Here is a 25,102-nt window from a genome sequence, read left to right on the forward strand (position 1 = left end):
TTATAACAAAATAGTTATCCTTGTCTTGGCTAAGTTCAACCACCTCTCTATTACAGCAGTGCTTTAACACAAGTATTTCCAGATGCATCCTAACAAGTTTGCAAAAAATGTATGTAATCTCTCTGGAAAAGAGACACCTAATCTAAGTGAAGGACATTGCTTGGCCTCCTATTCTTGGAAAGAGCTTCGTGCTCTGTAGCTCAGAACTATGCGACGACTGTAACTACAGGGAAGAAGAATCACCTCTGCGCCTCTATCACTGGTGTGCAGGTGTATTCTGGTGGGTAGTAGGGTGGAGGCGGTATTGGTGGTATGAACTCATCAAAATCCAAGGTTTGATGCAGGATAGTTCCATGTGGAGTCATGCAGTCAGGATTGGTAGAATGCGGCCTCTGCGGCAGAAACTGAAAACGAACAGGTCAAGTTCTTTCAGATGGCAGACACATCATCACCAATAATAAAAAAAATTAATAAAAGGACACTATCAGCAACCCTGACCAATATCTGGTTTAATTAACATCCATACTGAAATGAGAGAGACATTTCTGGAAACATAAGAATACTCGAGATCAGTGAGGAATGCGAGTCAAATTGCCAAAATATAAGGCAAGATTTTACTAAAGACACAGAGAGGCCTGTGCCTCAAAGTCAGTCACTCTTAGGATGCAGAACATAAGCATTTAAAATTAAATAGCTTTTCAAGAAATAATTTTACTTTGTAATACAGTTTTATTATAGCACTACATAAGTGGCTGTATTTTAATAACATGAACAACACATACACCTACTAAAATAACTATTTACATGGTTTTGTTTCCCATATGAAATGCCTTTTGCTTCTAGAGAAGAAAAACAACCCCAGCCCCCCAAAAAACCCAAGTGAAACAAACTAGAAACAAGCTAGCACATATTCATTAAATTTTGAATAAGACAATTACAAATATCCCACCTATTTTTTATTTATATTATTCCATATAAACACCTCAAAATCCAAAAGAAAGTAACTACACTGAGTAACAGAAAGTAATAATACTGAGAACTACTGTCAACATTTGTGACAGGAAGCTAAGCAGCTTCTAGCACACAAGCTATACCAAGAAGCCATTCTGAAACCTTCAATAGCAGAAACACTGTAACTTAACAAGTCTTCTAGCAAAGGCTTAAATTAATTCAAGATCAAATATGGACCACTCTGCAGATGACATGGAACCCAGCCACCTTGACCTGCATATGGTCCCCACAGATAGAACGGATCAAAAGACAATCCAAACCCACAGAAGAATTCTTTCTTCTCCAGGCAAGCTTCTGCTGTCGTACCGCTTCTCTTAGATCAGTAGATGACTTGGTCTTTATCTATTGCCTTTTAAAACAAGTGAGCTAAAAAAACTTCCTGAAGGCATATTTCTTTTTTATACTGGAACAAGAGAATATATGTCTTTGTACTGTTGTCTCATTACATTATTACTTGTTTAAATCCATGACAAAGATTTAAGAAGCCGTGAAATAAAAGGGAAAACGCTTATGCTTAGGAGATCCAGCAAATAGAAAGTAAATTACCTTAATTTTTCATGTCACGGTTTTATATTTTTCAAATTTAACTTGGTGCAGTTATGCTGAATTTACATTACCATAGAAATTATATTGGCCTTTGGTATTTAAAAGGTTGAGTTACATCTTAATTCTACTAAACACACTCTATGTGTGCTGTTTCAAAGGTCAAAGCTATAATAACACAACACAACAGAGGGTCAGGAGGACCAATTTCAATCATTTGTGAAAATGAACTATTAGTTGCTTACTAATTGGCTCTCTAGAGATACTTTCACAAGTAACTATGAAATAAAGAACCTCCTCTGCAGAATGTTATATCATTATACCTTACGGCCAATCAGTGGCTTTCAGCCATTGTAGTCTACTGATGGTACAGGAATAAAAAGACATGACATCTACTTTATTTACTTTTCGTTACATAAAGTGTCTGGTGTTATTAAGGACTCCCTTCACGTGAGATGTGATGCTGTATCCTGAGCACTATCAGACATTTCTACAGGTTAGTCTTACAGAATAAAACTACATTTTTGCAGTCATTCAGTCTAAATTCACCTGATCTTTCAACAGCCATTTCCCAAACTGTAACATTACATTCATATTAACTGTTAAACACCAAACTTCCACCCTAAGTGATACAACCATCAGCAATCATCAGTCTGCTACCATCCCAAATACACTGAAAAATCTTTTAGGAAAAAAGGAAGCAAAACAAACTTCAACTTAGTGACCTAAAAGCCGCATAAAAATTTATCATAATGAAGGCAAATATCTGTACACTCTGGCTCACATTTTGTACCCTACTTGATTCCACCAAACTCAGGACTACACTCATTTTCCTAGTAGAGTTGATAATTTGGGTCATTTTTACAGTCTGGAAACAAAACCATTTTCTTTTACAACTTTCTTTACCTTCTCCCAGCCTATTTCCATATACTGCCAAAAGAAGATGTAGCTCCATCCCTTCAGTTCTTGAGTTCCTGGAGCTTGTTTCATTCAGCCGTATATAGGGAATGGTACTCATAACACTCCTCAGAGCAAGGCAATTAAACACATCACACTTCCACAGCGAGTGAACTATCAGCACACGTTTTGTGGGATGTGACAGAAGTGAAAGGTTTTACACAGGGTAGAAGAGGCTCAAGAAGGAAAAGATCTAATGTTTAGATGCAGTTCAGTTTAACAGTAGAATCATTTGCATCCCTTTCAAGAACCTTTACTGTAAATACAAATCATGGCAACAAACTCTGTGTGACCAACACTGAAAATGAGTGGCAAAACGGACATGGAAGATGCACATATTTGGGGGTGTGTTATAAACAATAGTTTACCTGTGTGATATCATCCTGCTGGAAGGCACAGAAATTAAAGTGAAAAAGGCTGTAAGAGGGAGACTAGCAGGAAACGAAACAATAGCAAATATACGGGATTATCACGAAGAAGAGACATCCTTGAGAAAACAATCATAAAGCTACTAAGTAGGATTTAAATCACATCTTATTCCATACTACCCTATCTACAAATCTCTACTAGCCTGAAAAAGTTTATTCCTCTTACAGTAAAATGCATTTTAAAATCTTTAAGGGTTAGTCTCAAATGGTGAAAGCTGGCAGGGGCTCAGCAAAGACTTAATACGAAGTCCATAGGTAAGAAAAATCCACAGTAAGCAAATGCAAACAGCTAACAAAGCTGGACTAGGGGGAGGAACAATGACAAATGCTTTCACAAGGAAACACACATTTTTGGTATTAGAAGACAGTTGTTACTAAATAATCAGCCTCAAACCACTGATGGCAAGTAGGATAGGCAACAACAAGAACCGTCAAACCAAAAATGGAGATGGCCTGTCTGGTGACAAGTATAAACACAATCAAGTTACATTCAATGTCATTTCCAAAACTACAGCTGACACTCTGGAACAACTCACAGAGCTGGTCTCCTAGCCAGGCTTTAGGGATTTAACCAATGGCCACTGCAGAAGCCAGGGATAGAAAATGGTTGCAGACAAGGATAAACAGCAAACAGCACCACTAGTAAACCCTGCAAATAGCCAACAGCGTTAGAAGCTTTGCCTAACTTTATAGCTCTGTCAGTAGAGATTTTGAACATATTTAGTAGGCGTAAGTAGACATCCACTGGCTCTGGAAATCCCAAATACTCAGTCGTTTCTGTTGACCACCTGGAGCTGTTGGATGCTGGGAGCGTTCAGAAATCCGATAGGCAATGAAATACAGATCTAGAATTCATGCTCTTCTTCCAGGAAATAGCCAACCTTATATTTGAAGCTTGGCATTCAAACTATTATGCCAAACTATAAGCATGCAGGTTTTTTCTCATCCTTGGACTAAAGATGGCCATACTTTAGTCTGTGGAATGCGTCTGATACCTAACAGGCATTATAAAGAGACAGGGGCACGTGCTAAATGGATGTGCAACATAGTGCACAGAATTTTGTGTGTTTTAATTGGGCATGCCTAACTTTGACAGAGTTAAACAGCGTAATTAAACAGCCCTCATCTTTATTTCATCCTGAGGACTACTTAATTTGTTATTTGGTTTGCAGTGATGAGGGAAGAATAAAACATGCTATCTGGTTGCAGCAGGGTAAACATGAAAGCTGTACAATGCTGCAATTTTGTACCCACTTCTTGGACCTGAATTCAATACAGAATTCAATGCAGAACTTAGCCGTGGCATCAGCAGCAAGGTAGCAAGCAGAGAATTAGAAACGTGAATATTAGAAGCACACCACTTGCAGCTGGAAGTAGATAGGTAAGAGGAAGATTGTACAACTCTGTTTTTTTTATTGTCAGACGAAATTTCCAGCTCTTCACTGAGAGGTCATCTAACAGTTGGTCACGGAAGTGACCAGAATAATTGGGGTTTATTATTTATTTTCTGAGTATTTTAAGTATATTGAAGTAAAAGCTGATGGAGGAGTCTCAATTAAGGACTGAAGAAACATCAGATAAGAACTGTAAACACAATTGTCTAACGGAATAGTTACGCAATGTGATACAATGTGGTACGTCCTTCTGCCTAACATCTGTGAGACTAAGAACTCTTCCTCAGTATTTCCAAGTATGGGACATTCCCTCTAAACATCCACAAAGACATCCTCTATCCTACATATTCTGCAGCTGATCAGCACTATTGACTCCATGTAAATGACGGCACTGGGATTCACTGCCTAGCAACTATGGCATACCTAAACCAGTAATTGCCATACATCAGTACACGACTAGTGCTCTAAGGGAATCTTCTTATCTAGACTATTTCCCATATCTGCATGTAATTACCTCTGCCTTCCATATCACATTTAATAAATTTACTGTGTAACTTTGAAATGAGTCCTTTGGAGACTCCAGGGTTTGTTATCCTCATTTCAGTCTCTAGCTGTCATTTATAAAATTCTGCTAATTCTTGGGAATGGGAAATAAAAATTTCTAATTGCATATAATTGAATATTGGCATGTTATCTATAGTAAAAGCTCTTTGCAATATACTTCAGTCTATAATTCTGTCTTAAATTAACTGTCCTCCTCCCGGCCAGGTTGCTTTTTTCCTTTTCTGAAACACTGGAACCAGTACCTCCTGGAGAGAACTGGAGGTACTAATTGTCTGCAAGAACAGAAGGATCATGGCTGACTCCTAATTTGTCACTGATCTTAAAGGGAAATTGCAACACAGAAGGTATTTTGATAAAGAAAATGTAGATTCAAATGTTTCCCCCTCCATTTCCAGTTGCTGGTCCTATAACCATCACAAGCCTGTAGTCTCAGGGGGACTTGTCTGTGACACTACATCTTTCTTGAAGTACTGACCATATTTTAAATAGTCTTAAATATTAAACATTCTTATTCTACCAATATAATGTGAAATGGAAAATGGTACATTTTCTAAAAATATCAGAAGCTTTCCTACACCAAAAGTTTCTATTTTACCTTTTCATTTGTGGTGTGGGTGAGGGAAATATTTATCCAACCGTATTTACATTTAGGATGTTTCTATGGATGTACGTCATTCACAACGTGTATTTCTAAAAGGACTGTCATCTGGGCTTCACAGTACACTTAAGTGAGCTTATTGCCAAAAAAGTAAATATTCAGGTTTTGATATAATCAGGTTTAATAATAAAAATTATGTAATAACTTAATATCAATTCTCACTTAATGTGAAGCTTCATCCTGAAGGGTTTTTTTGATTACTATTTCACTGGCATAAGGGGTTAAACAATGCCAGCAAGATACTATCCTCACACAGACATGCTTTGTTTGAGGTGTTTGAGTAGAAATATTAACCACAGCCTATTAAGTTAATGACATGCTGAATTATCATTATGGCTGATGAAAACAGTAATTAAATGTTACAGCTTGCACATGTCATCATTACCTTATTTCCTTTACAAAATAACAGATTGTTTTAGATATCACATAACATGAAGAACTGTTTCTAACAGTGATGGTGATAAAATCAGAATACACTGAATGACATCAGTGCCAGTACTTCTAGGGTACGTACTGTATAAACATATTTGGAGTTGAAGGAGGACTGGAATAGGTGTACTTCATGCTTTAGCTTGCCCATGGTGGGCATCATTTCTTGTATTTCTTTGCTTAATTCAGGCAGCTACCTTTTGAAGAAATCGGGGTGAGATTTTGCAGTGGCCATTCATCAGACAAGATGCAAACTGAAACTGCCTTAGGCAACAAATGAAATATCATGGAAGTGACAGCTTGGTTATTAAGAGATGTTTCTTCACATTACAGAACCTTGGCATAGTCTGATTTGATTCACATTTATCTGCTGGAGGGGTGTGTACACAGAAAGAACAATTCTGAGAAGTCCTGCAATGGAGTGCAGCCTTACACTGTCTAAAGCAGTGAAACACATAACACAGGCTATTTCAATCTTTAACTATGCTATCGTTTACTCTTGCAGCTTTAGTATAATTGCTAGATATTTTTTTTTCCCCCTGAGCAACTGCGTATGCATAACAGGGTGAGAACGGTGAAAGTGAGGTGAAAAATCTGGGGTACTTTCTGGAACACTCAACTCAAAAAAGGAAGAACCTAGAAAAATATGTTTTTGTGTCCCATACAACAGTACAAAAGCAAAAACTAAAGGAAACCAATGCAATAAAAATAGTTTGCAATATTTTCCAGTTTGTTTTTTTCCTTAACGCTTGAAGCCAAATGTTTGTTTGGTGGGATTACTTTTAACCAAAAATCCCCCTTCAAATTCTTTGGGAAATTTAATCCATGCTTACTATCAGACAGCTTGTGCTTATATTTTTCGAGGCATTTTTACTAAAAAATCGGTACATCAGAAGGTAGCAGTTCCCAACAAAATACTGTCAGTTTGCTTGTACGAATTAGATACTCACTGTATGCAGAAGTTACCACTAAAGCAGAAACTTGTGAAACACTGATGCAGACTTTCTTGAGACTGTATTATGGACCAGCTCTATGTTGCTAGGCAATAAAACCTGAAGCACATAGAACAACTTCATGCCAGAAGAAAACTTGAAATTATTTGGAAGTTGCAAAAATTCACCATTCTAACTGATAAATTTCAGGGACAAGAACACTAACACAGCACATGAATCACAAAAACTATGACCTAATGATAACCTAATGATATTGCAGGAGGATCTTCCCTATTGCATGAGGCTTTCGCTTGCTAGGAACTATATTTTCATGCCTTTTCTTTCTACAGGAGAGCCTACATAGGTCTTGAATACTATAAGAACAGAGTAAAAGAATCAGCACAATAATTAAAATCCTTTCATCTAAGAGGGGTGGTCTCTCTTGCTGCTTCTATCTTAAACTGCCAGCATGGTACAACCCTGCTAAGAGAAGATGCATACCTCAGTGAAAAGGAAAAAGAAAAAGCACAAATCAAGCATTAACAACCAAGAAAAAAAGTAAGTAAATCAGATTTCTGGATGCAGTAGAGCGTAAGGGAACTGCAGATCATGGGACAATAGACTGAAAACAGAGGAAAAAAAAAAAGAAATCTTCAGGTCAGAGTTCAGGTGGTCTAAGTCAGCGTAGCCCCAGGGAAGTTACGCTCACTTAGGCCTGGTTGGAATCTGGCTCAGCAACCTGAAAAAAGAAAGGGAGAAGCTTGAGGACAAACAAGAAAAGACTGGGATTGAGCACAAAGATATAACTCCCTGCTTCTGTGGAGAGGGAAGAAAACTCTTGTCAATGGAGCTGAAAGGGTGTGAGAACAGACAACTAAGCCGGAAGACAGAAAGCTGGAAGCACAAAGCATAGCAAGGAAAAAGAGACTAACATACTGGCAGCATCGCCAGGTGGGAAAAATGAACTTTAGCGAAGAGGCAAAGACTGAAGTGGCGGAGAGAAAAATTATGTGCTCTTAAGGTATTTGACTTCCTATTGAGATTACTGCTTCTTGCACATGCTCATCAGAAGCACTTTAATATTGTTCTTGGTTCATTGCCATCTATACATTTTTACTCCTCTTACACTGCTAAATACTGTAAAATTAAGTGTAGGTTAAGATTCCTGGAATATTTATGGTTACGCTTATGGATCACTGCTACCACTGTTACACTAGGCAGACAGATCTTTTCCAGGTGTGATCATCACTTCACCTCCCTGTCATCACTGCAAGGTGAAAAAGATCTTTAGTCAATGGGCATTCTTGTGGCAAATATCATGGGGGGTGGGGGGGTGTATGAAAAGAAAGAATACCCACAATATGATAAAAATCCTTTAACGTTTAAAATACAATGTGTCATCAGAAAAATTATAATTTTTGTAAATTGACATCCAAACCAAAGTTATTAAATAAGCGCTGTTCACAAGCTTCTACAAGCATGCACAATATCAACACAGAGTGCTATATGAAAAAATGCATTTGTAGGCATTATGTAGACGTATGTGCCTAACTTACTGTATCTGTTACTATGTGAAGTGAGCACCATACCACACATTGAAGAGGTTCTTTCAGTTTGTAACCCAGTGACTGAACACTTATCTAGAAAGAACAGCTGTATCTCTGTAATTCATGCACTTAAACTCAAATCAATATCCATGGCAGCTAGTGTATTTTTATTTATTTACTCATTTTTACATCAACCACATGCCTGCATGGCAGGTTATACAACACCTCTCTGTTGCTTAAATGGTTTGCAGCTAACTTGCTGGGCCAGTGTTCTAACTATGCAAACTTTTAAAATATGAGAGATTTACAAATGACTGGTACTAGGTTTGTGCGCTCTCTTTTAAACAGAGGATAATTTCCCAGATTATCCAGTAATAGAGCTGGGTTAAGAAACAGTATACCTGGCCCGCAAAATAACAAAGGATTTTATTTTTTTTTCTTTGTTGTTTCAACTTACGTTAAAACCTTGAGAATCACAGTGCTCATTTGGGACAGGAAAGCTGTCTTTGTCCAACCCAAACAAGACAGCAGCCTGTAACACAGCTGGCTATGCAGAAGACAAATGATCCTTTTCCCTCTTGTTTTAAACACAAGCACTACTCTGAAGCTGAACATGTTTTCCTCATGAAAACACTGCTATTGGCACAGGACTGTGAAAAGTTCCAGTTTTAAAATCATAGTTCTGATACTCCAGAGTTCTTATTCCAGAAAAGTAGTGAAAAATAGTATCTCAAAGCTAAGTAATTGCTCTGGATAGTGTGGAAAGCGAAGATAATAAACATATAATGACAGAAAATTTAACGTGCATGTATAACTGAACCTCATTAACAAAGATAACATACTCCCAATTGCAAAATCCTAATTATAACTCTCTAATATAATATGCAAACATTTTAAACACAGCAGCTATTCATACTGCATACATCTGTATGCTATATTTATATACCTGCATGCGGATAAAAAAATACCCCCGTGTACGCACACCTTCTAACACCACACAAAGACACACAAATAGGCCTCAGTTTATAAGCAAAGAGTAGGTACAAATGAGTATACACAGATAAGGAGAATATGTTACGTTGGACAATATCCTGTGTTGTCACTGAAAGGTACTCACCATTTGCAGAAGATCAGAAGAAACCATCTGCATGCAACACATTGCTGTTGCCAAAGCACAGACAATGGTGGAGATGATATTGAGAGCGCACACACTGAACAACAGGTCCTGTGAAAAGACAGCCATCAGAATATCATCTCTGTTCTCAGGGACACAAAGGACAGGAAATATTTTTAGTAATTTGAAAGAAAACACTGTCAACTGCTATCAATTGATGTGGTCTCAATTAACTATGTAGAACTCATTCAGCTCCTAATAATTTCTTTAAACCGTTCTGCAAAGGGAACAATAACAGAAACAAACCCCTTCCCTTCCCCACTTCCCACAATACATTTGTTACTAGAGATTTCCTCAGAAATATTGATATTTCAAGTTTTCCAGTTCCCTGAAAGAAAAGACAAATTACTGCTTTCACAGTGGACTCCAAGCTACGGCTATCACAAGAAAGATAACTATGAAACAGACTACTGATTAAAAAAAAAAAAAAAAACATACAGAAATCTCATTGCTTTCAGGAGTTGAAATTTACAACTTAGGGTTGTGTGTTAAAAAATTCAACAGAAACTCTAGTATGAAATAGAGAATTTTATCATGTGTCAGGCACTCTATACATCAGAAACCATTTTAGATAGGAGAGAAAAGCAGCAACTACATCCAGGCATTTCGCCTTGAGCTGACAAAATAAGTGCATATGGCCACACTGTTTTTAAAAAAACACCCCAAATTGTAAAAATAGAACAGAAAGTATTTTTTTTTACTAAGTAGAATAAAACAAAAGAAACATTTGAATTAAAACCGAAACATTTTTATTCCAAAGGTATAATTAAAAAAAAAAAAAGCATCCATCTCTTCCAATCACTGGATTTTTATTTACTTTCCCAAGAGCCAGCAAAATGGAACACTGATTTAGCATGCTGGAGACATTTCAAAACTACTACAATCCTTCTACAGCAATTGCATAGCTGTTGTACTTGTGACAATTACGAGGCTCAGTTAGTATTCTGAACAGCCTGTAAAAGCATTTGAGAAAAAGTTTCCCAGAGAACAGATGAAAAACGAACTCAAAATTGTTAATATACCATGAGTAAAAACACTCACTGTGTAAAGAATACTCTATAGGATCTAAGTTTAAAAAAGTATTTCAGACAGTGCCAGCACATAAAATAACTTCCATGCCACAAAATCAATGCATTGCTTGCTTTATTTTTTCCAAAAGTACTGAAAAAAATAATAGAAAGGTGCGGATTTACTCCTGCCTCTGTAATTGCCACTGTGTTTCGAGTGACCTTCAATTGAAGAGGAAAATGCCAGCCATGGGAACCAGGCAGACATTAAATGGGTCAACAAGTTGTAGTCATTTAATAACCTACACTGAGCCAGATTTGGTCTTGCTGATCTGGCGAGTAGTTTTCTGTCTTCTTGGCCAGCCCCTCACCCAGGGGAATCAACAGCATCAGCAGCAAAATACTGGAAGGGCCAATCTCCAACACATACGCAAGGTGTGTTAGGACTCATTCAAATACAAAGTCTTATAGATCCACTTAATGCATTCAAATGGAGGTAAACAGGCAAGTAAATCCCTAGAGATGCAATTAATTAACAGCAGCGCAAAAAGAGACTGAGATCCTGTGTGTCCTGCTTTCCACTTGTAAACCTTGGTAAAGAACACCTTTGACTTATACTGTGGTCCCAACAAACGTTACTTGTGCATTCTTTATCTTCTTCAGGCTATCAACCACATGTTTTACTTAAGAATATCTATTTTTCCTTATTATTTTATTGAGTTAAGCTGTTTTCAGTATTACTCTTTCAATATTGTTTCTGTGCTACTGTACCTCAAAGTTCTGCCTTTATTAGCACAATTAACATAATACTTTGCAATAAAAGCTTTAAAAAAACATGTTTTCCAAAATAAACAATCACAAAGCAAAAAGTATATGAAAACTAAACCTTTGCTTTATATCTATTGGGAGTTTACCCCATCTTCAATAGGGATTGCCTTCTCATAGAAACTCTCCTCTACTTCCTAATGCTTTCTCCTTCATGATAGTAACAGCCACCGTTAACGATCCTGTAAATTCTTGAAATAAGCAAACTTTTACATCCCTCAGAGTTCAAAACTGACTCAGAAGGAAACGATGCTTGTCACAAAAAAAAAAATGTGGTTTTGTAAAACATCTCAGCTGGAGATCTTCAAAATGACAGCAGAGTATAAGATCAAAATTAATGTAATTCTTCAGCCATACAAAGACTCTGGAGCACCAACCTCTTAACCTACCAAAATGTTGAAAGCTGTATTATATGAATTGCATAAAAATATGGCTCTGCGTGGAATAGAAGATGGGGACACTGGGATTTAGCCCTTTGTGGAATAGTCATCCCATGTCAACATTTCTCAGAGAGACAATATTATAAACAAATTGTTTTCAGATATATTGAGCCCCACAAGTGCACACTGGCGGCAAACTCGAGTACCTACTAAATTCAATAAAGCAATTTTTATCAAACTGATTCTGCCTAGACAAAATTGTAAGTGATGTCCGGTAAATCACATAAATCACAACAAACTGAGAAGCAGACTGCAAGAAAAGGAGGTGTGTTGTCCAGGTTAAATGGTGTGTGTGTTGACTGGCTTTTCATCTCCTATTGGTAGAATTCTTCTGAAACATGCTGTAAGCAAAGAGAATAGGCTGATCCTTTAACTGTAGAGAAGTCATTGAGATATTTGGAGAAATTAAGGTTATAAATGAAAGAAGAAATACAACAATTAACGAGTAATTTGGACAAAGTTTGAGATAGCACAAAGTGCTATCTCAAGCAGAAGGCAGAAATTGTTTATACCATTTCTAAGATTGAACACGGTTTAGCTAAAGAATTCTATGAAATGTTAGTGATAGAACTCTGGACATCAAGAGAGGCAAAAATCACTGTATGAGCTTTAAAGCCTTAAAAAGAGGGCTAAACGAACCTATTTATCTCCTATTGAGGGGTTGCGCATTAATCTGGTAGACGCTCTTAAATATTTATCAGCTAGCTTTCAAAAGCTACTTTTACATGTGTGCGCTCTCTTCTTTTGCTGTGCTTTCTGCAGCATAATAACTGAAAACTATCTAGTGAAAACTGAATATTAACTAATAATACCATAATGTGAGTATAGAATAGACCATTTTAGTTTCATCTTACGTAAAAAAAAGAAGCAAGTCTTTCAAACCTTAGCTCAAACTGAACATTTCCCTAGTCTGAAAGTAGTAAGGTCTATAATAGAGCTAGTAGAAATGTCTCAGCAAAAAATGCCATTTTGACACTACACATACATTTAATTTCATTTTGAACTTCAACAAAAAACAAATTTGGAGCTCTCAGTCAGATCTAATACGCAGCAATATATCACAGAACTATTTATGTTAGGGGCGGCTGAACAGAAACAGAAGATATATTCCTTGGCTCCTCCCTCTTGTTTACATGCATTAAGTCTAATTAAGCTGAAATACCTCCCCTTTGGGTCTATGCCTACTTGTTAGACTGGAAGACAGCCTTATGGGATGTGTTGTTAGCAGTTTGTAGAAAATCTGAATTTTCTAAGCTGTTTGTGAGAAATGGTTTAACATGTTCCAGATTTAACATTGGTATTGTTTTTCTGATGCCACAACTACATGAACTCCACACCTCCCCAAGCAGCTTAGCTACAGAAAAGACCTTGCTGCCTAGAAACATCCAATTAATTCAGAAGTTAGGTTTCCCAGTGCTTTCAGGTACAAAAACAAGCGTTCCTGGCTATTCAAACAGAATAGGTATACCTAAAAGTATGTAACTGTTTCTTTTGCTTTTTGGATGTTTCCAGAATTACAGAAGTATGACCTGGCAGAGGTCCCATACTGAGTTTTTTGCGGATGGCACATGAATGAGAGACCTGTAACTGCCGCTAAAACCAGGCCAACTCTTTAGAAAGATAAAAAGACTCCAAGAACAGGTTGCGTAAACTGCAATTAAAAACCCTGAAGTTCTGTCTGGAAGCCCTGAACATCTAAAGCAGAGGGAAATCATGGTTTGCACTGCTGTGTTCTATCAAGCACTGACTCAGCCAAATCCAGCCCTGCAGTAACAGTCTCTCTCCAGCAATTCATTCAAAATCCTCAACCATGGCCCCGGAAAGGGATCCCCAATGCTTTTTTTGGGCATCCTACATGCTGTTTGATCCCTCAACACACAGTTACTTCTCTTTGATGGAACTGCTTTCAGACTTTAGCTGATGAATGTAAGCTGCCCAAGCTATAATCATTGCAAATAAGTGTAATTTACAGAATACTTTGCTAACTACATTTCTCTAGCAAGTAATGGAGAAAATAACGATATTGCTATCTTGCAAACCTTCAAGAAGCTTTAAGTCTACAGAAAAAACACCAGAAGTCAACTTAAAAACACGCTTTTTCTTTTGCTCCCTACATAATAGTATCTAGTAAAGTAAGATCCCTTCCAACTCTAACCATTCTGTGATTCTATGATTCTATTCTATGAATTTGGACTTACAGGAGAAAGTCATCTGTGTATCTTGCACTTGTAATACCACGTATAGCAGAATGTCACGTAATTGAATTCCTGCTTTTTACTTCCTAGAGAGCAAAACATATTCAACTTAAAAAAATTTAACAATTTAGTAAAACGATAGACCTGAATAACCATTACTGTCTGAGTAATCACATTTCTCAGATTCAGATTACTACCAGACACAAGACTACAAAAAGTAAGCAATGTGCATTGAGAATAATATTCAAGACTGTAGAACTATGATAAGTACAACATCAAATATCCTCCTCCTCCTCATTAAAAGTTAACTTTATTTGAAACTACAACAAAAAATACAACTATTCCATTATCTGGGATGTTATTTAAAGGGGGTGTGTTCTAGGAAGAATAAATTAGAAACAGAGCTACTTAATTAGAATTTTATTCTAAGAAATAAAGATGAAATGCTAATTGAAATTCAGTAAAAATAGACACCACAGTTGTCTGTCACTTGAATACTACTAAGTTGTCAGTACATATATCCACCATCTACCAAGAAACTGAATAGGAAATAATTTTCTCATTTTAGATCCAGAGCTGTTGAACAGATTCAGACTGCGAAAGTTGTTAATAATATTATCTGCATGTTGTATTTCAGTATTTCCATTCTACATTTTACTTTCTACCAATTGCAGCTGCTGCCTGTGCTAGGGAAGGAGCGGGAAGGAACCACCTCCCTCTGAGAAGCCTTCCTCCAGACAGGAGCTGAAATTTGACAAAGCATAGGAAAATTGTCTAAATAAAGCTTCTCTCCCACAGAAAACATCTATCTTCCTTCCTTATTTGATTGGCTTCTACATACAAAATCCCTTGCGGAAAGAGGGTACCTGCCATCCTCTTCAAAACCCCAAGTGTGTTCCTAAATATCCAAGGATCCTCACCACTGTTACGCCAGTGAGCTCAGACAACATGAAAAACCATTATGAAACTTCAATGCCTTCAGCTGCTGAACCCTCTTCACCACCTTTAGGCATGCTCAACCCTTGAAACTGTTGCCCCCTCTTTACTCTTTTTCATCTCTCTCTCCACCATCAGTTTGCAAGTGACTGCTGAGATAAGTAAACGGCAGGGATTTTTTGTGATTTGCGAGTGACTGAAGGGAAGAGGCACTGGTGAAAGTGACTGTCTCTCAATTTTTATCAAAGTGAAGATTGCCAGCAGGTAATATTTAAGATAAATTACAAAAAATGAAATAAAAGCAAATCACACTCAGCACTGCCCCAACGTCACCTGTTTCTTTTTTGTTGCAGAATCTTAGGAAGATACAACCTACATTTTCAAGCGCACCACTTTTCTGCAAAGTGACTACATAAAAATGCGTGTTCTCTAAATCAGACTATGCCCGAAAGCATACAGACACATAAAAATAGGAGATGTATTAAAAAATCTGAGTATTTTTTAAAATCTGAATGTTGAATTGAAATATCTTTTCATATTTTGTAATCCAAAAATGCAATTTTAGGATACAACTCAGGGAGAACATCATATGGAAAAAAACCATACAGTAATATACTGAAAAAGCAATTTTCCTTAAAAACTCATTTTCTTTGTTTTCAATCAAACTGCTGGATGATAAGGCAGTCAGATGGTATTAAACTGGAATAAGGAAAAAATTGGTGATTGATTTATCACTTTGATAACTCAACTGTAGAAACAATCATTTAACAAAGCAATTTAGAACAGCTGTTAGCACATGCAATTACCTGACAGAAGCAAAGAAAATCTCTGGAATGAGATAGAATCTAAAATGAAAAATGACAATGGCACGAGTCCCCCATTAACGACGAGACAGGTGGCAGAACTGGGCCCTTTATAACCAAAGAACACTCACTGCAAGTATATCTACCCTTCTGCAATTTTGCCTTCAAAACGTAATTTGTACCTCCTATCACAGCAAATATAAACCAAAACTGGAATGCTACCAATTTGCTCTAATGGTGAGCTGTATCCAAAGAGTTCCCTCATCTTAGGAAACAAAGTTAGAACTGAATGTATTTTTACTATCAGTTGCCTTCCAGAACCAGCTGTAGAAAAGCCGTATTAGTCAACCACAGCTGCAATCAAGCTGTAATAGATGCACTGATACAATGCATTCAACATTAACAGCAAAAACTCAATGTAATTGCAGGTTTGGAAGGGAAGTACGACTTGACTGACAAAATCCTGCATACAAAACCAGGCAATAAGGTGAATTCCTGAAGAACTTTGCTTCCATATATGCAATATCTCCAAACTCATAGCTATGAAAAAGCCGCAAGACACATTAACCTCTGGAATGAGAGCGTTTCATCTTGTTCATACACACTTTATTCATCAAAGGCATAAAGCACCAAGCCAAAAACCGGAAAGTTTCTCTGAAACTTCCTTTCGATATATAGCTACCTACCACAAACTACTGTTTTGTAAGGCCTTGAAACGAAGCCAAGTTACGACGATCATGCCAAAAGACTTTAGCATAAGCCAAATAAAATTATACACTTCAGGATAATTGTTATTTGGGAAAAAACACCAATAGCCTCGCTTAAATCCATCTCCTTTTACCAAACTATTGCAGGAGCTCCATAACTCCTTAACTCCCACTAAATACAGATTAAAAATCAAGTAAGCCAAAATAAAACAAGAATCTCTGGACATCTTCACAACTCAACTCAAATGGAGACTTTGGTAAATATTTAATCACTCCCTTACTTCTTCATATCATAGCAATGAACTGTACTGTCAATTAAGTTACATGCATGAATATTGAACAATAGGAATTTAATATTCAGTACAGACATATACCACTCAGATGAAGCACTATTACAACAAAATATTCATTCTTTCTGTCAAATATTATATAGAAAATTATCCAGCTGTACTGCTTACAGAGAATTGAGAAACTGTATTTAAACTTATTTTGCTCTAGAAGGAAACAGATCAACATTTATTGTCTCCACATTTATTTTCAACATTTAAAATATTTATTATTTTTTGTGAAATGTGTTGCTTACGTCTTTATTACCAAAAAGACTAAGTTACACAGCACAAACCCAGTACTTCTTAAGAGTTTTAACCTGTGCAATAATATCAAACTGGCAACTCTCTTTACAACGCACTCACATTTTGCCGGCTCAACAGATTGTTTTCCTGTGGAAATAAAAGGTTCATAGTCTTTGAGGCTCTTAAATTCTTTACACTTTTGAGAGCTCAATGTACAATAAAAGGAGTAAAATAAGCTTGCTGATGTGTAAAAGGAACACTCTGTAATCAGTAGCCCTGAACACATGGATCTAAACATCCACACCGATCAAGGGCTAAAACCAGCTTCACTTGCGCAATTCTGAGATTTCTTTTCTCCTTGATTGACTTCAATTACAGTGCTTCATTTCTTATACTACTATAACCTGAAAAGAGATAATGAGCAGTAAAGCTTTTTCACCCATGAAATGAGTGTCTGTGTACCTCTTTTATTTGTGAATTCAAGGACAACAATCCTTTTAACTCAAATTATAATTTCAGTTGTTCTAACTGGGTATGCCTGAAAAACACTAGAAAGAATAGCTGCTCTAATACTAGGAAGACCATCTTTACCTACAAAGTCTCAATTCTGAACCATACGGGTCTCAAATGCACGTTGGGCTGTAAATGGAAAAATGGCCAATTGCTTCATAAATAGATTTAAGGTATGAAAGTACAATATAGTACATGATTTTATATGGGTCTAAAATATTTACTATATTTTTAGGAAGCAGTTCACAGCTGCTACTTAAGAAAAATAAACTCAAAAAAGTCATCTCTGATCGATGTGATTTTGCTTATCTCTCACCAACTCAGATGTCTACGTGTTAAATTTAGTACTGGAGATCTGTTACAGTTACAGTCCTGAAAGACTAAGGTTCCATAAAATAACTACACAAGTCTGTAATAATTGGGTTGCAGTCACTCAGAGAGGCAGCTGTTCAGCCACAAGAGAAGTTCACAGCCAGATTCACACGTTGCCTAAGCTAGGAACAAAAACACTCACGAGGAAGGAAAATGATGAGCAGACTATGTCTGTTACACAACTGCTACCCAGAACTTAGGAACACTTGTTGCTCAACGATTCAGACTACAAATCCCACACTGAACCGCTCTATTTTTGATGATATCTAGTATGGTAAGTACACTCTGAACATAGAAAATATATTCAGTTACCTGTCAAGAACATTAAATGACTCCAGCATTTAAAAAACTGACAGGAAGTTACTTATTCTACACTGAGCTTTATCCAATTTTAAGTAGATTATGAAGCCTTTTAGGTAAGTCACTCGGCAAATTAAATATTTTGCATTTGGTCATATAGCAAGTCAGGAAAGTCTGTTCTCACAACTCTAAAAAACATGTTACAAGTCATCCGCCTCTGTTTTGTAAACCAAAGCATGTTCTTCTGAATGGAAAAAAATTTAAACATATGGGTCGGCTTGGTCATCAGGAAATTCAGTAACAGTAAACTTGGATTCAAAGGAGGGGAAAGGAAAGAATCACACAGCAGACTCCAAGAACCCCAAGCTACATAAATCCCTAATAATGATGCCTAGCTTACAAACTAATTAATGGAATCAGTAACCTGAAAAAGACATTTACTGTTTACATTCTACTTAAATTTTAGAAGCTCCAAACCAAATATTTATGCTGAAAATAGAGGGGGGAATCAGCTTTTTCCTAGCCTGTATAGTCACAAAACCATTCTACAGAAGCACTTCAAGTAAAGTAGAAAGCAATTATTTAAATAGCAAAGTCATAAGTTAGCAGACATGACTGCAGGTATTCTGAGCTGTGTAAGCTGTTAAAGTAATTAAAAATACCCTACTGGATTATTACTAAACCAAACCAGCATAATATTCTCCTCTTACATGCAAATATCAGGGGGTAATAATGCATCACAAAATAATTAAATCTTCTAAATACCTAACTTCATCCTCTCAAAACAAATTTCAAGAAGATAACCTTTGTTGCATGCACGTCTCTAATATATTCTGCATTTAGAAAGAAGGAATACTTTCCAGAGATGAAAGCTGTAAGGAAAATCCAGTCTTTGTACTTTAATATTATAAGAAAAACTCAGTTCCTTAAAGTTGCATCTACAAACCAGCACACTCAGTGCAGACTACTATGTCAGCATTTTAGCCTCACTTAGAGGTAACATTGTTAAAAAAAAGCCACCTCATTCGTCTTGATGTCATCTTGGAAAAGACTTAGGCTGTTGCCCAAAGTATAATCAACAATGTAATCCAGAGATGATACGGTTTTATAACCAGGTCTGTGGGTATTTATACACATATGTGTGCATATGTATAAAAAGATCCACTCTCCTGCATTTTTTCTGGCTTTACCTGAAAACTAACTTGCACGACAATATCAGGTGACTGAGAGACAGTCAAGAAAGTAATACATGGCTGCTAACACCTTGGCTAAATTAACCGGCTGCTTTATGTAATACATTGCTTTTACATCTTCTTCAATTTCTGAGCCTCTAAGAACTTTTCTGGTAGAGCTTCAGTCCTTTAATTAATTCAAGCCTACTCATAACAGCTTTGTGTTCCTGTCCTGTTTCACGGTTCCCTAAGTACTCTACAACCCCTGGCATCTTTGGCCATAAACTTCTACTTTATGCATTAGAATCACGCCTCTTTTTTTTTTTTTTTTTTTGGACAGAAGGTAAGAGCAAAATGAGCTCACCTGAATTCCTTCTCAGAAAGGGAAAAAATATTCAATTTCTACCAAGCACGAGATAAGGTAAAGTTACAAAGTGTTATTTGCACAAAATCTATTGGTTCTGGCAAAAAATTTCTCTCAAGTGACTGTTTTTCAGGTATTTAAATAATGAGCTTTTTATGTTTACCCAAGAGATTTCATATGGACCTTTTAAGATTTTAAAATACCAAGTTCAGAAAGATTCAATTAATTGTAAGGTAAGGCAGTCTATAAATCAATAAAATAAAACATTTTGCTATAGCTTCGTGCTTCAGCTCATTTTTCTTTAACGAATTTAATATTTAATAAGCAAAAAATGTATCTCTTTACTGTAAGAATAATGTTGTCTTTTCCTCTTCAATTAAGTTCATAAGACAAAAGTAAGCCTGTATAAAATTTAAATAACAGAGGACAAATGATTTCCAGTATTTCATCCCATAAAAAAATATTGTCTCAAAAATCATTATATATTTAAAGGAATGTTGTGAGGCAAATTTCCTTGTATAACAATATCCTCTCCTACATTTGTAAAATCATCATATATCTTTGATTATAAACACAAAATCTCCTTAAAGCAGAGTTCACATGAATCCATTATCGTTCACACTCATGAAAGTCGACCTAACAGTCAATTGGCAAGAGCGAATAGTGAGGTAGGCATTACCCTTACAAACGCGTTTCTTTGAAGGATTCATCTTGATTCACATCATTTACTGATATTGTCTGTACGGGATATGATGTTCAGCAGATAAAGTGGCTAACCCTAAGCCTAGTTTCACAGCAGCTGAATTCAACTTAAGGGAGGATTCTGCTGTTGAAAAGAGGTGACTCTTAAGGAACAGGCAAGAGGGGCTCCTTCTGGCATCTTGGCTGTAGCCCTTTAGTGGTAGTGTGATCACAGCTATCACAGTGGTGTTTCTGGTGTCCCCATTATAACGTTTGGGTAGTTCATTCAGGGTTTGAAAGGAAGAAACAGACAATGATTTACAAAGGAGCATAAAGAGATGATTCAGAGCAGAGATGATTCAGAGCAGAGATGACAAAAACAAATTAAAAAAAAAAAAAGATTTAGAAATTTTTCAAGGCAGCTATAAAAACCCCCACTCAATATCATGCAAGGCATGATCTGGCACAATTTAGCATACACAGGACTGGTGGCCACTGTTACCTTTCCTTGTCCTGTTTGACTGACTGAGAAGAAGATCAGACGGGTGATACGTGTGCAATTGTTCTGTTGACAATGCAGGTCACATAGCTGCTACCACCAAAAAAGCACAGATGACATACTGGAAACAGGAGATTCTACCCCACCCTTAGTAAAAAGAAGGGGCGTGAAACCTACATAATGTTGTACATAAAAGGTGTATAATCGTAACTCTGGTACTCTACACTTTCTCTCCCTCTGGCTCCCCAAAAAATGAACACAATTGAGCTTTTAGTACTAAAACATCTGTTCTCTTATTAAATCACATTGTAGTTGTTAAATGCAATTGAAGAAGCCGAGCCTTATCACTGTCAGTTGATTACATAATGAGCTGTAATAGTTGTAACTGTAGTAAGTTTTTTCTTATGGGCTTAGTAAATTCTTAAATTTACAGCCAGGAATCCAGAGTTCTCAAAGCCAAACTGAAAGCTAACGCAGCAATAATACTGAAAAAGATTTAAGAAACTTTCTGAAAATGTTATTTTCCTAACGACCTTCGCTTAAATGAAAAATTCTGAACATACTTAATCAAAGCTGCACTCAAACTATGCTCATAGGAACTCCTGTGTTTAAATCAGTCCCCTGCTAGTGCAAGCAGATACGTCATCAATTCCTCTTAGGAATGACTGAGTTAAGTTTTAAAAGAAATTGTATTTTGTGCTTCTATTCTTACTGCTGTACTGGTTAAAAACCTTACCCTGATTTCCAGCATATGTCACTTCTACTCACTTCATATGCTGAGAATGTCCTCAAAGATAAACAGTTCTTTTCTCTCTCATTAAAGTTTACTCTACTGACATATTTACAGCAAGCAACCATATGCTTCCTCAATCTTTATTTTTATAGGATCAGCAAGTCAGCTTCTTCAGTACGACAGGTTCACGTTTTTGCATCTGTCATACTTTGAAGAATGTTTTTTGAGAAGTTTTCCTGCATTGACGCCTTCTAACACATTTCACTGAAACTGCACCACCGAATACAGTCCTGAAAGCAGCATTCCAAGTAGCAGTTTATTTTTTTTTGACTAGCAACGTTAAGTTGGGCCTTTTCCACTTACCGAATTCCTGCTACCCAGTAGGTTTTTGCTTCCATAGTCTCCTTTATCATCCTCATTAAAACCCGAGGCAGAGCTCTTACCTTTGGGGCCATATCAAATTGTTTTAATTTCTACCTCTAATTTCTACTGCTTCTCTGTTAGCAGTACATACTTGACCATTCTGCTAATACGTTGTGTTGCTTTGCAGTCTACCATAATATGACTAAACAACACCAACCACCACCTCTGATTCTAGCTTTCGTGAACAGCAACGTGAAAGATACCTGTTCTTATACCTACCAGCATCAGTCATAACCAGTTGTAACTTCTTAAATAACCTGTAATAAAATAGTTACCTATACAAATACAGATAGTCAGTAACATAAAACCATTTTCATGCATAGATGCACTAAATTCTGAAGATAATTTATTTTTGCATGTAAGAGTGTACGAACACAGAGAACACCAGCTACTCCTCCTTTCCTCACACACTTCTGTCTTGCTAAGTACTCACGACTGAAAACTGAAATAACTGTTAATTCTTCTCATAACGCACCTTTAGGGTCAGCCTCACAACATTACACTCCTGCAGGGGGTTCAGTTTCAACGTTTCTCCCAAGTTACTGCAGCCTGATGTTTGATGCTGCATTTCACAGCAAACACAGACACCATCACTGTCAAATTTAATCTGTGGAGGGGAAAAAAAAAAAAGGTCAGAGAAAATATAAATCAACATAAATATACTTCCCAAAAATTATATTTACATTTATTGTGACAGTAATGACTACTAAATGCAAAATGAAAATCTCCATGCAGAATCTCCTGAAGCGGAATTCCTTCCGTTGGCTAATATAAGCTATAAAATCAGGTAAAATACAGAAAGAAGATACAATACCAGGGTGTTACTTTTTATGCCTCTTTTTGAAACAATTTGCGTTACAGGGAGCAGAGGAAACCAGAGTAACTCAACCAAAACCGCAAAGTAAAAAAAAAGACAAAAAAAAATAACAGAAAAAAGTCAGAAAATACATGAAGCAGCCATGATCACAAATATAACTTATCATTACAGATATATGGAAAAATAATTACAAAAGAAACTATGACATATACTTGAGAAAAGAGAATATAGCATGAAGAAAAAATGAAGGAAGTAAGGGGTACATGTCATCTCATATTTTTACTTTGGAAAAGGTTTGCGCCCTATTTTCCTGTGTTCAGTTTGTCTTGAATACAATAAGCATTCGATGTTTTTACATTTTAAAAAGCACTATGCATTCTATTCTTCAACGACTTGCAGTAAAGTATGCCTTGCTAAGAATACTGAACCTTGATCATCCTCAAAATGCAAAGATAGTTATGAGTGATTCTAAAATAACCCCATGGAGCTCAATGAAAATATTCATTATACCGATTCTGCCTTCCTCATTAAAAAAAAAAAAAAAAAACAAAAAAAACCCACAAAAAAACCCAAACGCAAAAAACACCCACCCAAACCCAAAAACCATAGCAATGTTTATTATTCTTCTTCCTTCCAAAGACTTTTTAACGACAAAAATTGAATTCCGTACATGTTTTTACCTAGCCTGTTAATATGAACTGTCATTGCTTTAGATTTTCTCAAGCGGGTATTTCTATGCTCTCTCTCCATTCCCATTGTTGCAGGTTATTTAAAGGACTAACAATGGGATACAACACCTTACTTCTCCAGGTCACTAGCTGCAATTCAGTCTGGGTTAGTATTGAGAAAAGTAATTAGTATCACATGGGAGTTCCTTGAACTATGAGTTTAAAAATACCAGATCCCAGGTTTTTATACTCCAATAACCAGTAGTAAGAACGATACTCATGAGAAACTTCCATGGCTCCTCGTGTAAAGAATAAAAGATTAAATGTACCACTCAGGCATACTCAATCCGTCCTGTATTCCTCCATGTAAAGATGGAAACAGCGTGGCTGGGTGGTGAGAGATCCAAATCATCATGCTACTTACTCTTTGACAAAAAAATAATAAAATCCAGACACAAATCCACAAAAAAATTCCTAATGCATTTACTATTTTTAATTCAAATTATCCCTAGGATGTTGTCAATTTCTTGAGCAAAGACAGAGAGAGCATTCCTTGTAGAATGATCTCACACAGCCTTATACATATAATCATTTCAACAGAATATTTTCTTACGGCTTAAGACCTTGAAATACGTTTAAATTGTTCATATAATCTTAATAGCTACATATTTAAGTAAATGTATTTTTTAGTGTCACCACTATCAGGCATATCTAGTACTCTCTGCTTATGTGCTGGTGACCAGAACAGCAGTTGCAAAAGCCGAAATAAGAATCCATTAAAAAACATAATAAACTTTATGAGATGAGATGCAGATGAATAAATGCTTGCCAGAGACAGTGATGAAGGCATGCTCAGGGCAGGATGCTACCTCAGTGGGCTTCAACTCCTGAGACTCCAGATTGCCCTCTAGCCAGTATAATTTATTAAAAGGCTTTTAAAAAATCTGGGTATGTAAATTATACCATTTCCCATATACTCAAAGGCAGCACTGGAAATAAATGTCTATGGCAACTCACAAAGACTGGTCATACCCTAACCCACAGACTCTGTAAAAGAAATAAAGAAAAAAAAAATATAGCTTGAGCACCTTTAGAATAGTTGTGTTATTTATTTCTAATTAGCATACAATTTAATTCACAAGGCTGCTTTAACAATTCCAGACAGTGTTTTTTTTCAATTCTTGTAATCTTTTAATGCTCTCTTTTAAAAACTGAAAGATCTGAGCAAAACCCCATGACATGGTTTATGATCAGATAACCTCAGCTCTTCAAATCAATGGAGAATACAAAGCACTGAATGCCCCTGGGGAGGGTCTTGCTCCCAAATCTCTCTGGGAATGTCACAAATGGTATCAATTGTTAGATAAACGCTACAGAGGAAGTTCAAAACTTACACTTTGAATTTAGAGCTGTGTCAAATTCAGCAGCCAGAATGCTACAG

The 25,102-nt window shown here is 36.5% G+C and overlaps 1 protein-coding gene across 6 annotated transcripts in view; it reads right to left on the minus strand.

The window, feature by feature from the left end:
- ENTREP2 (endosomal transmembrane epsin interactor 2) overlaps nt 1-25,102 on the minus strand; it is a 155,189-nt gene that overhangs the window by 35,682 nt on the left and 94,405 nt on the right. For 4 of the 6 annotated variants that reach the window (XR_010072612.1, XM_063347165.1, XM_063347164.1 and 1 more), the window contains exons 4-7: nt 22,652-22,783; nt 9,581-9,688; nt 2,880-2,897; nt 244-404 (exon numbers count right to left, since the gene is read on the minus strand). Coding sequence is in view for 5 of the 6 variants with exons in the window: in XM_063347165.1 (XP_063203235.1) it covers nt 244-404; nt 2,880-2,897; nt 9,581-9,688; nt 22,652-22,783 (419 nt within the window). In the remaining variant the exon portion in view is untranslated. The remainder of the gene's footprint in view (nt 1-243; nt 405-2,879; nt 2,898-9,580; nt 9,689-22,651; nt 22,784-25,102) is intronic. The other 2 variants (XM_063347166.1, XM_063347167.1) reach the window with 2 other exon arrangements.

This window comes from Chroicocephalus ridibundus, chromosome 9, assembly GCF_963924245.1.
Source record: "Chroicocephalus ridibundus chromosome 9, bChrRid1.1, whole genome shotgun sequence".
In the NCBI taxonomy this organism is placed as follows: Eukaryota; Metazoa; Chordata; class Aves; order Charadriiformes; family Laridae; genus Chroicocephalus; species Chroicocephalus ridibundus.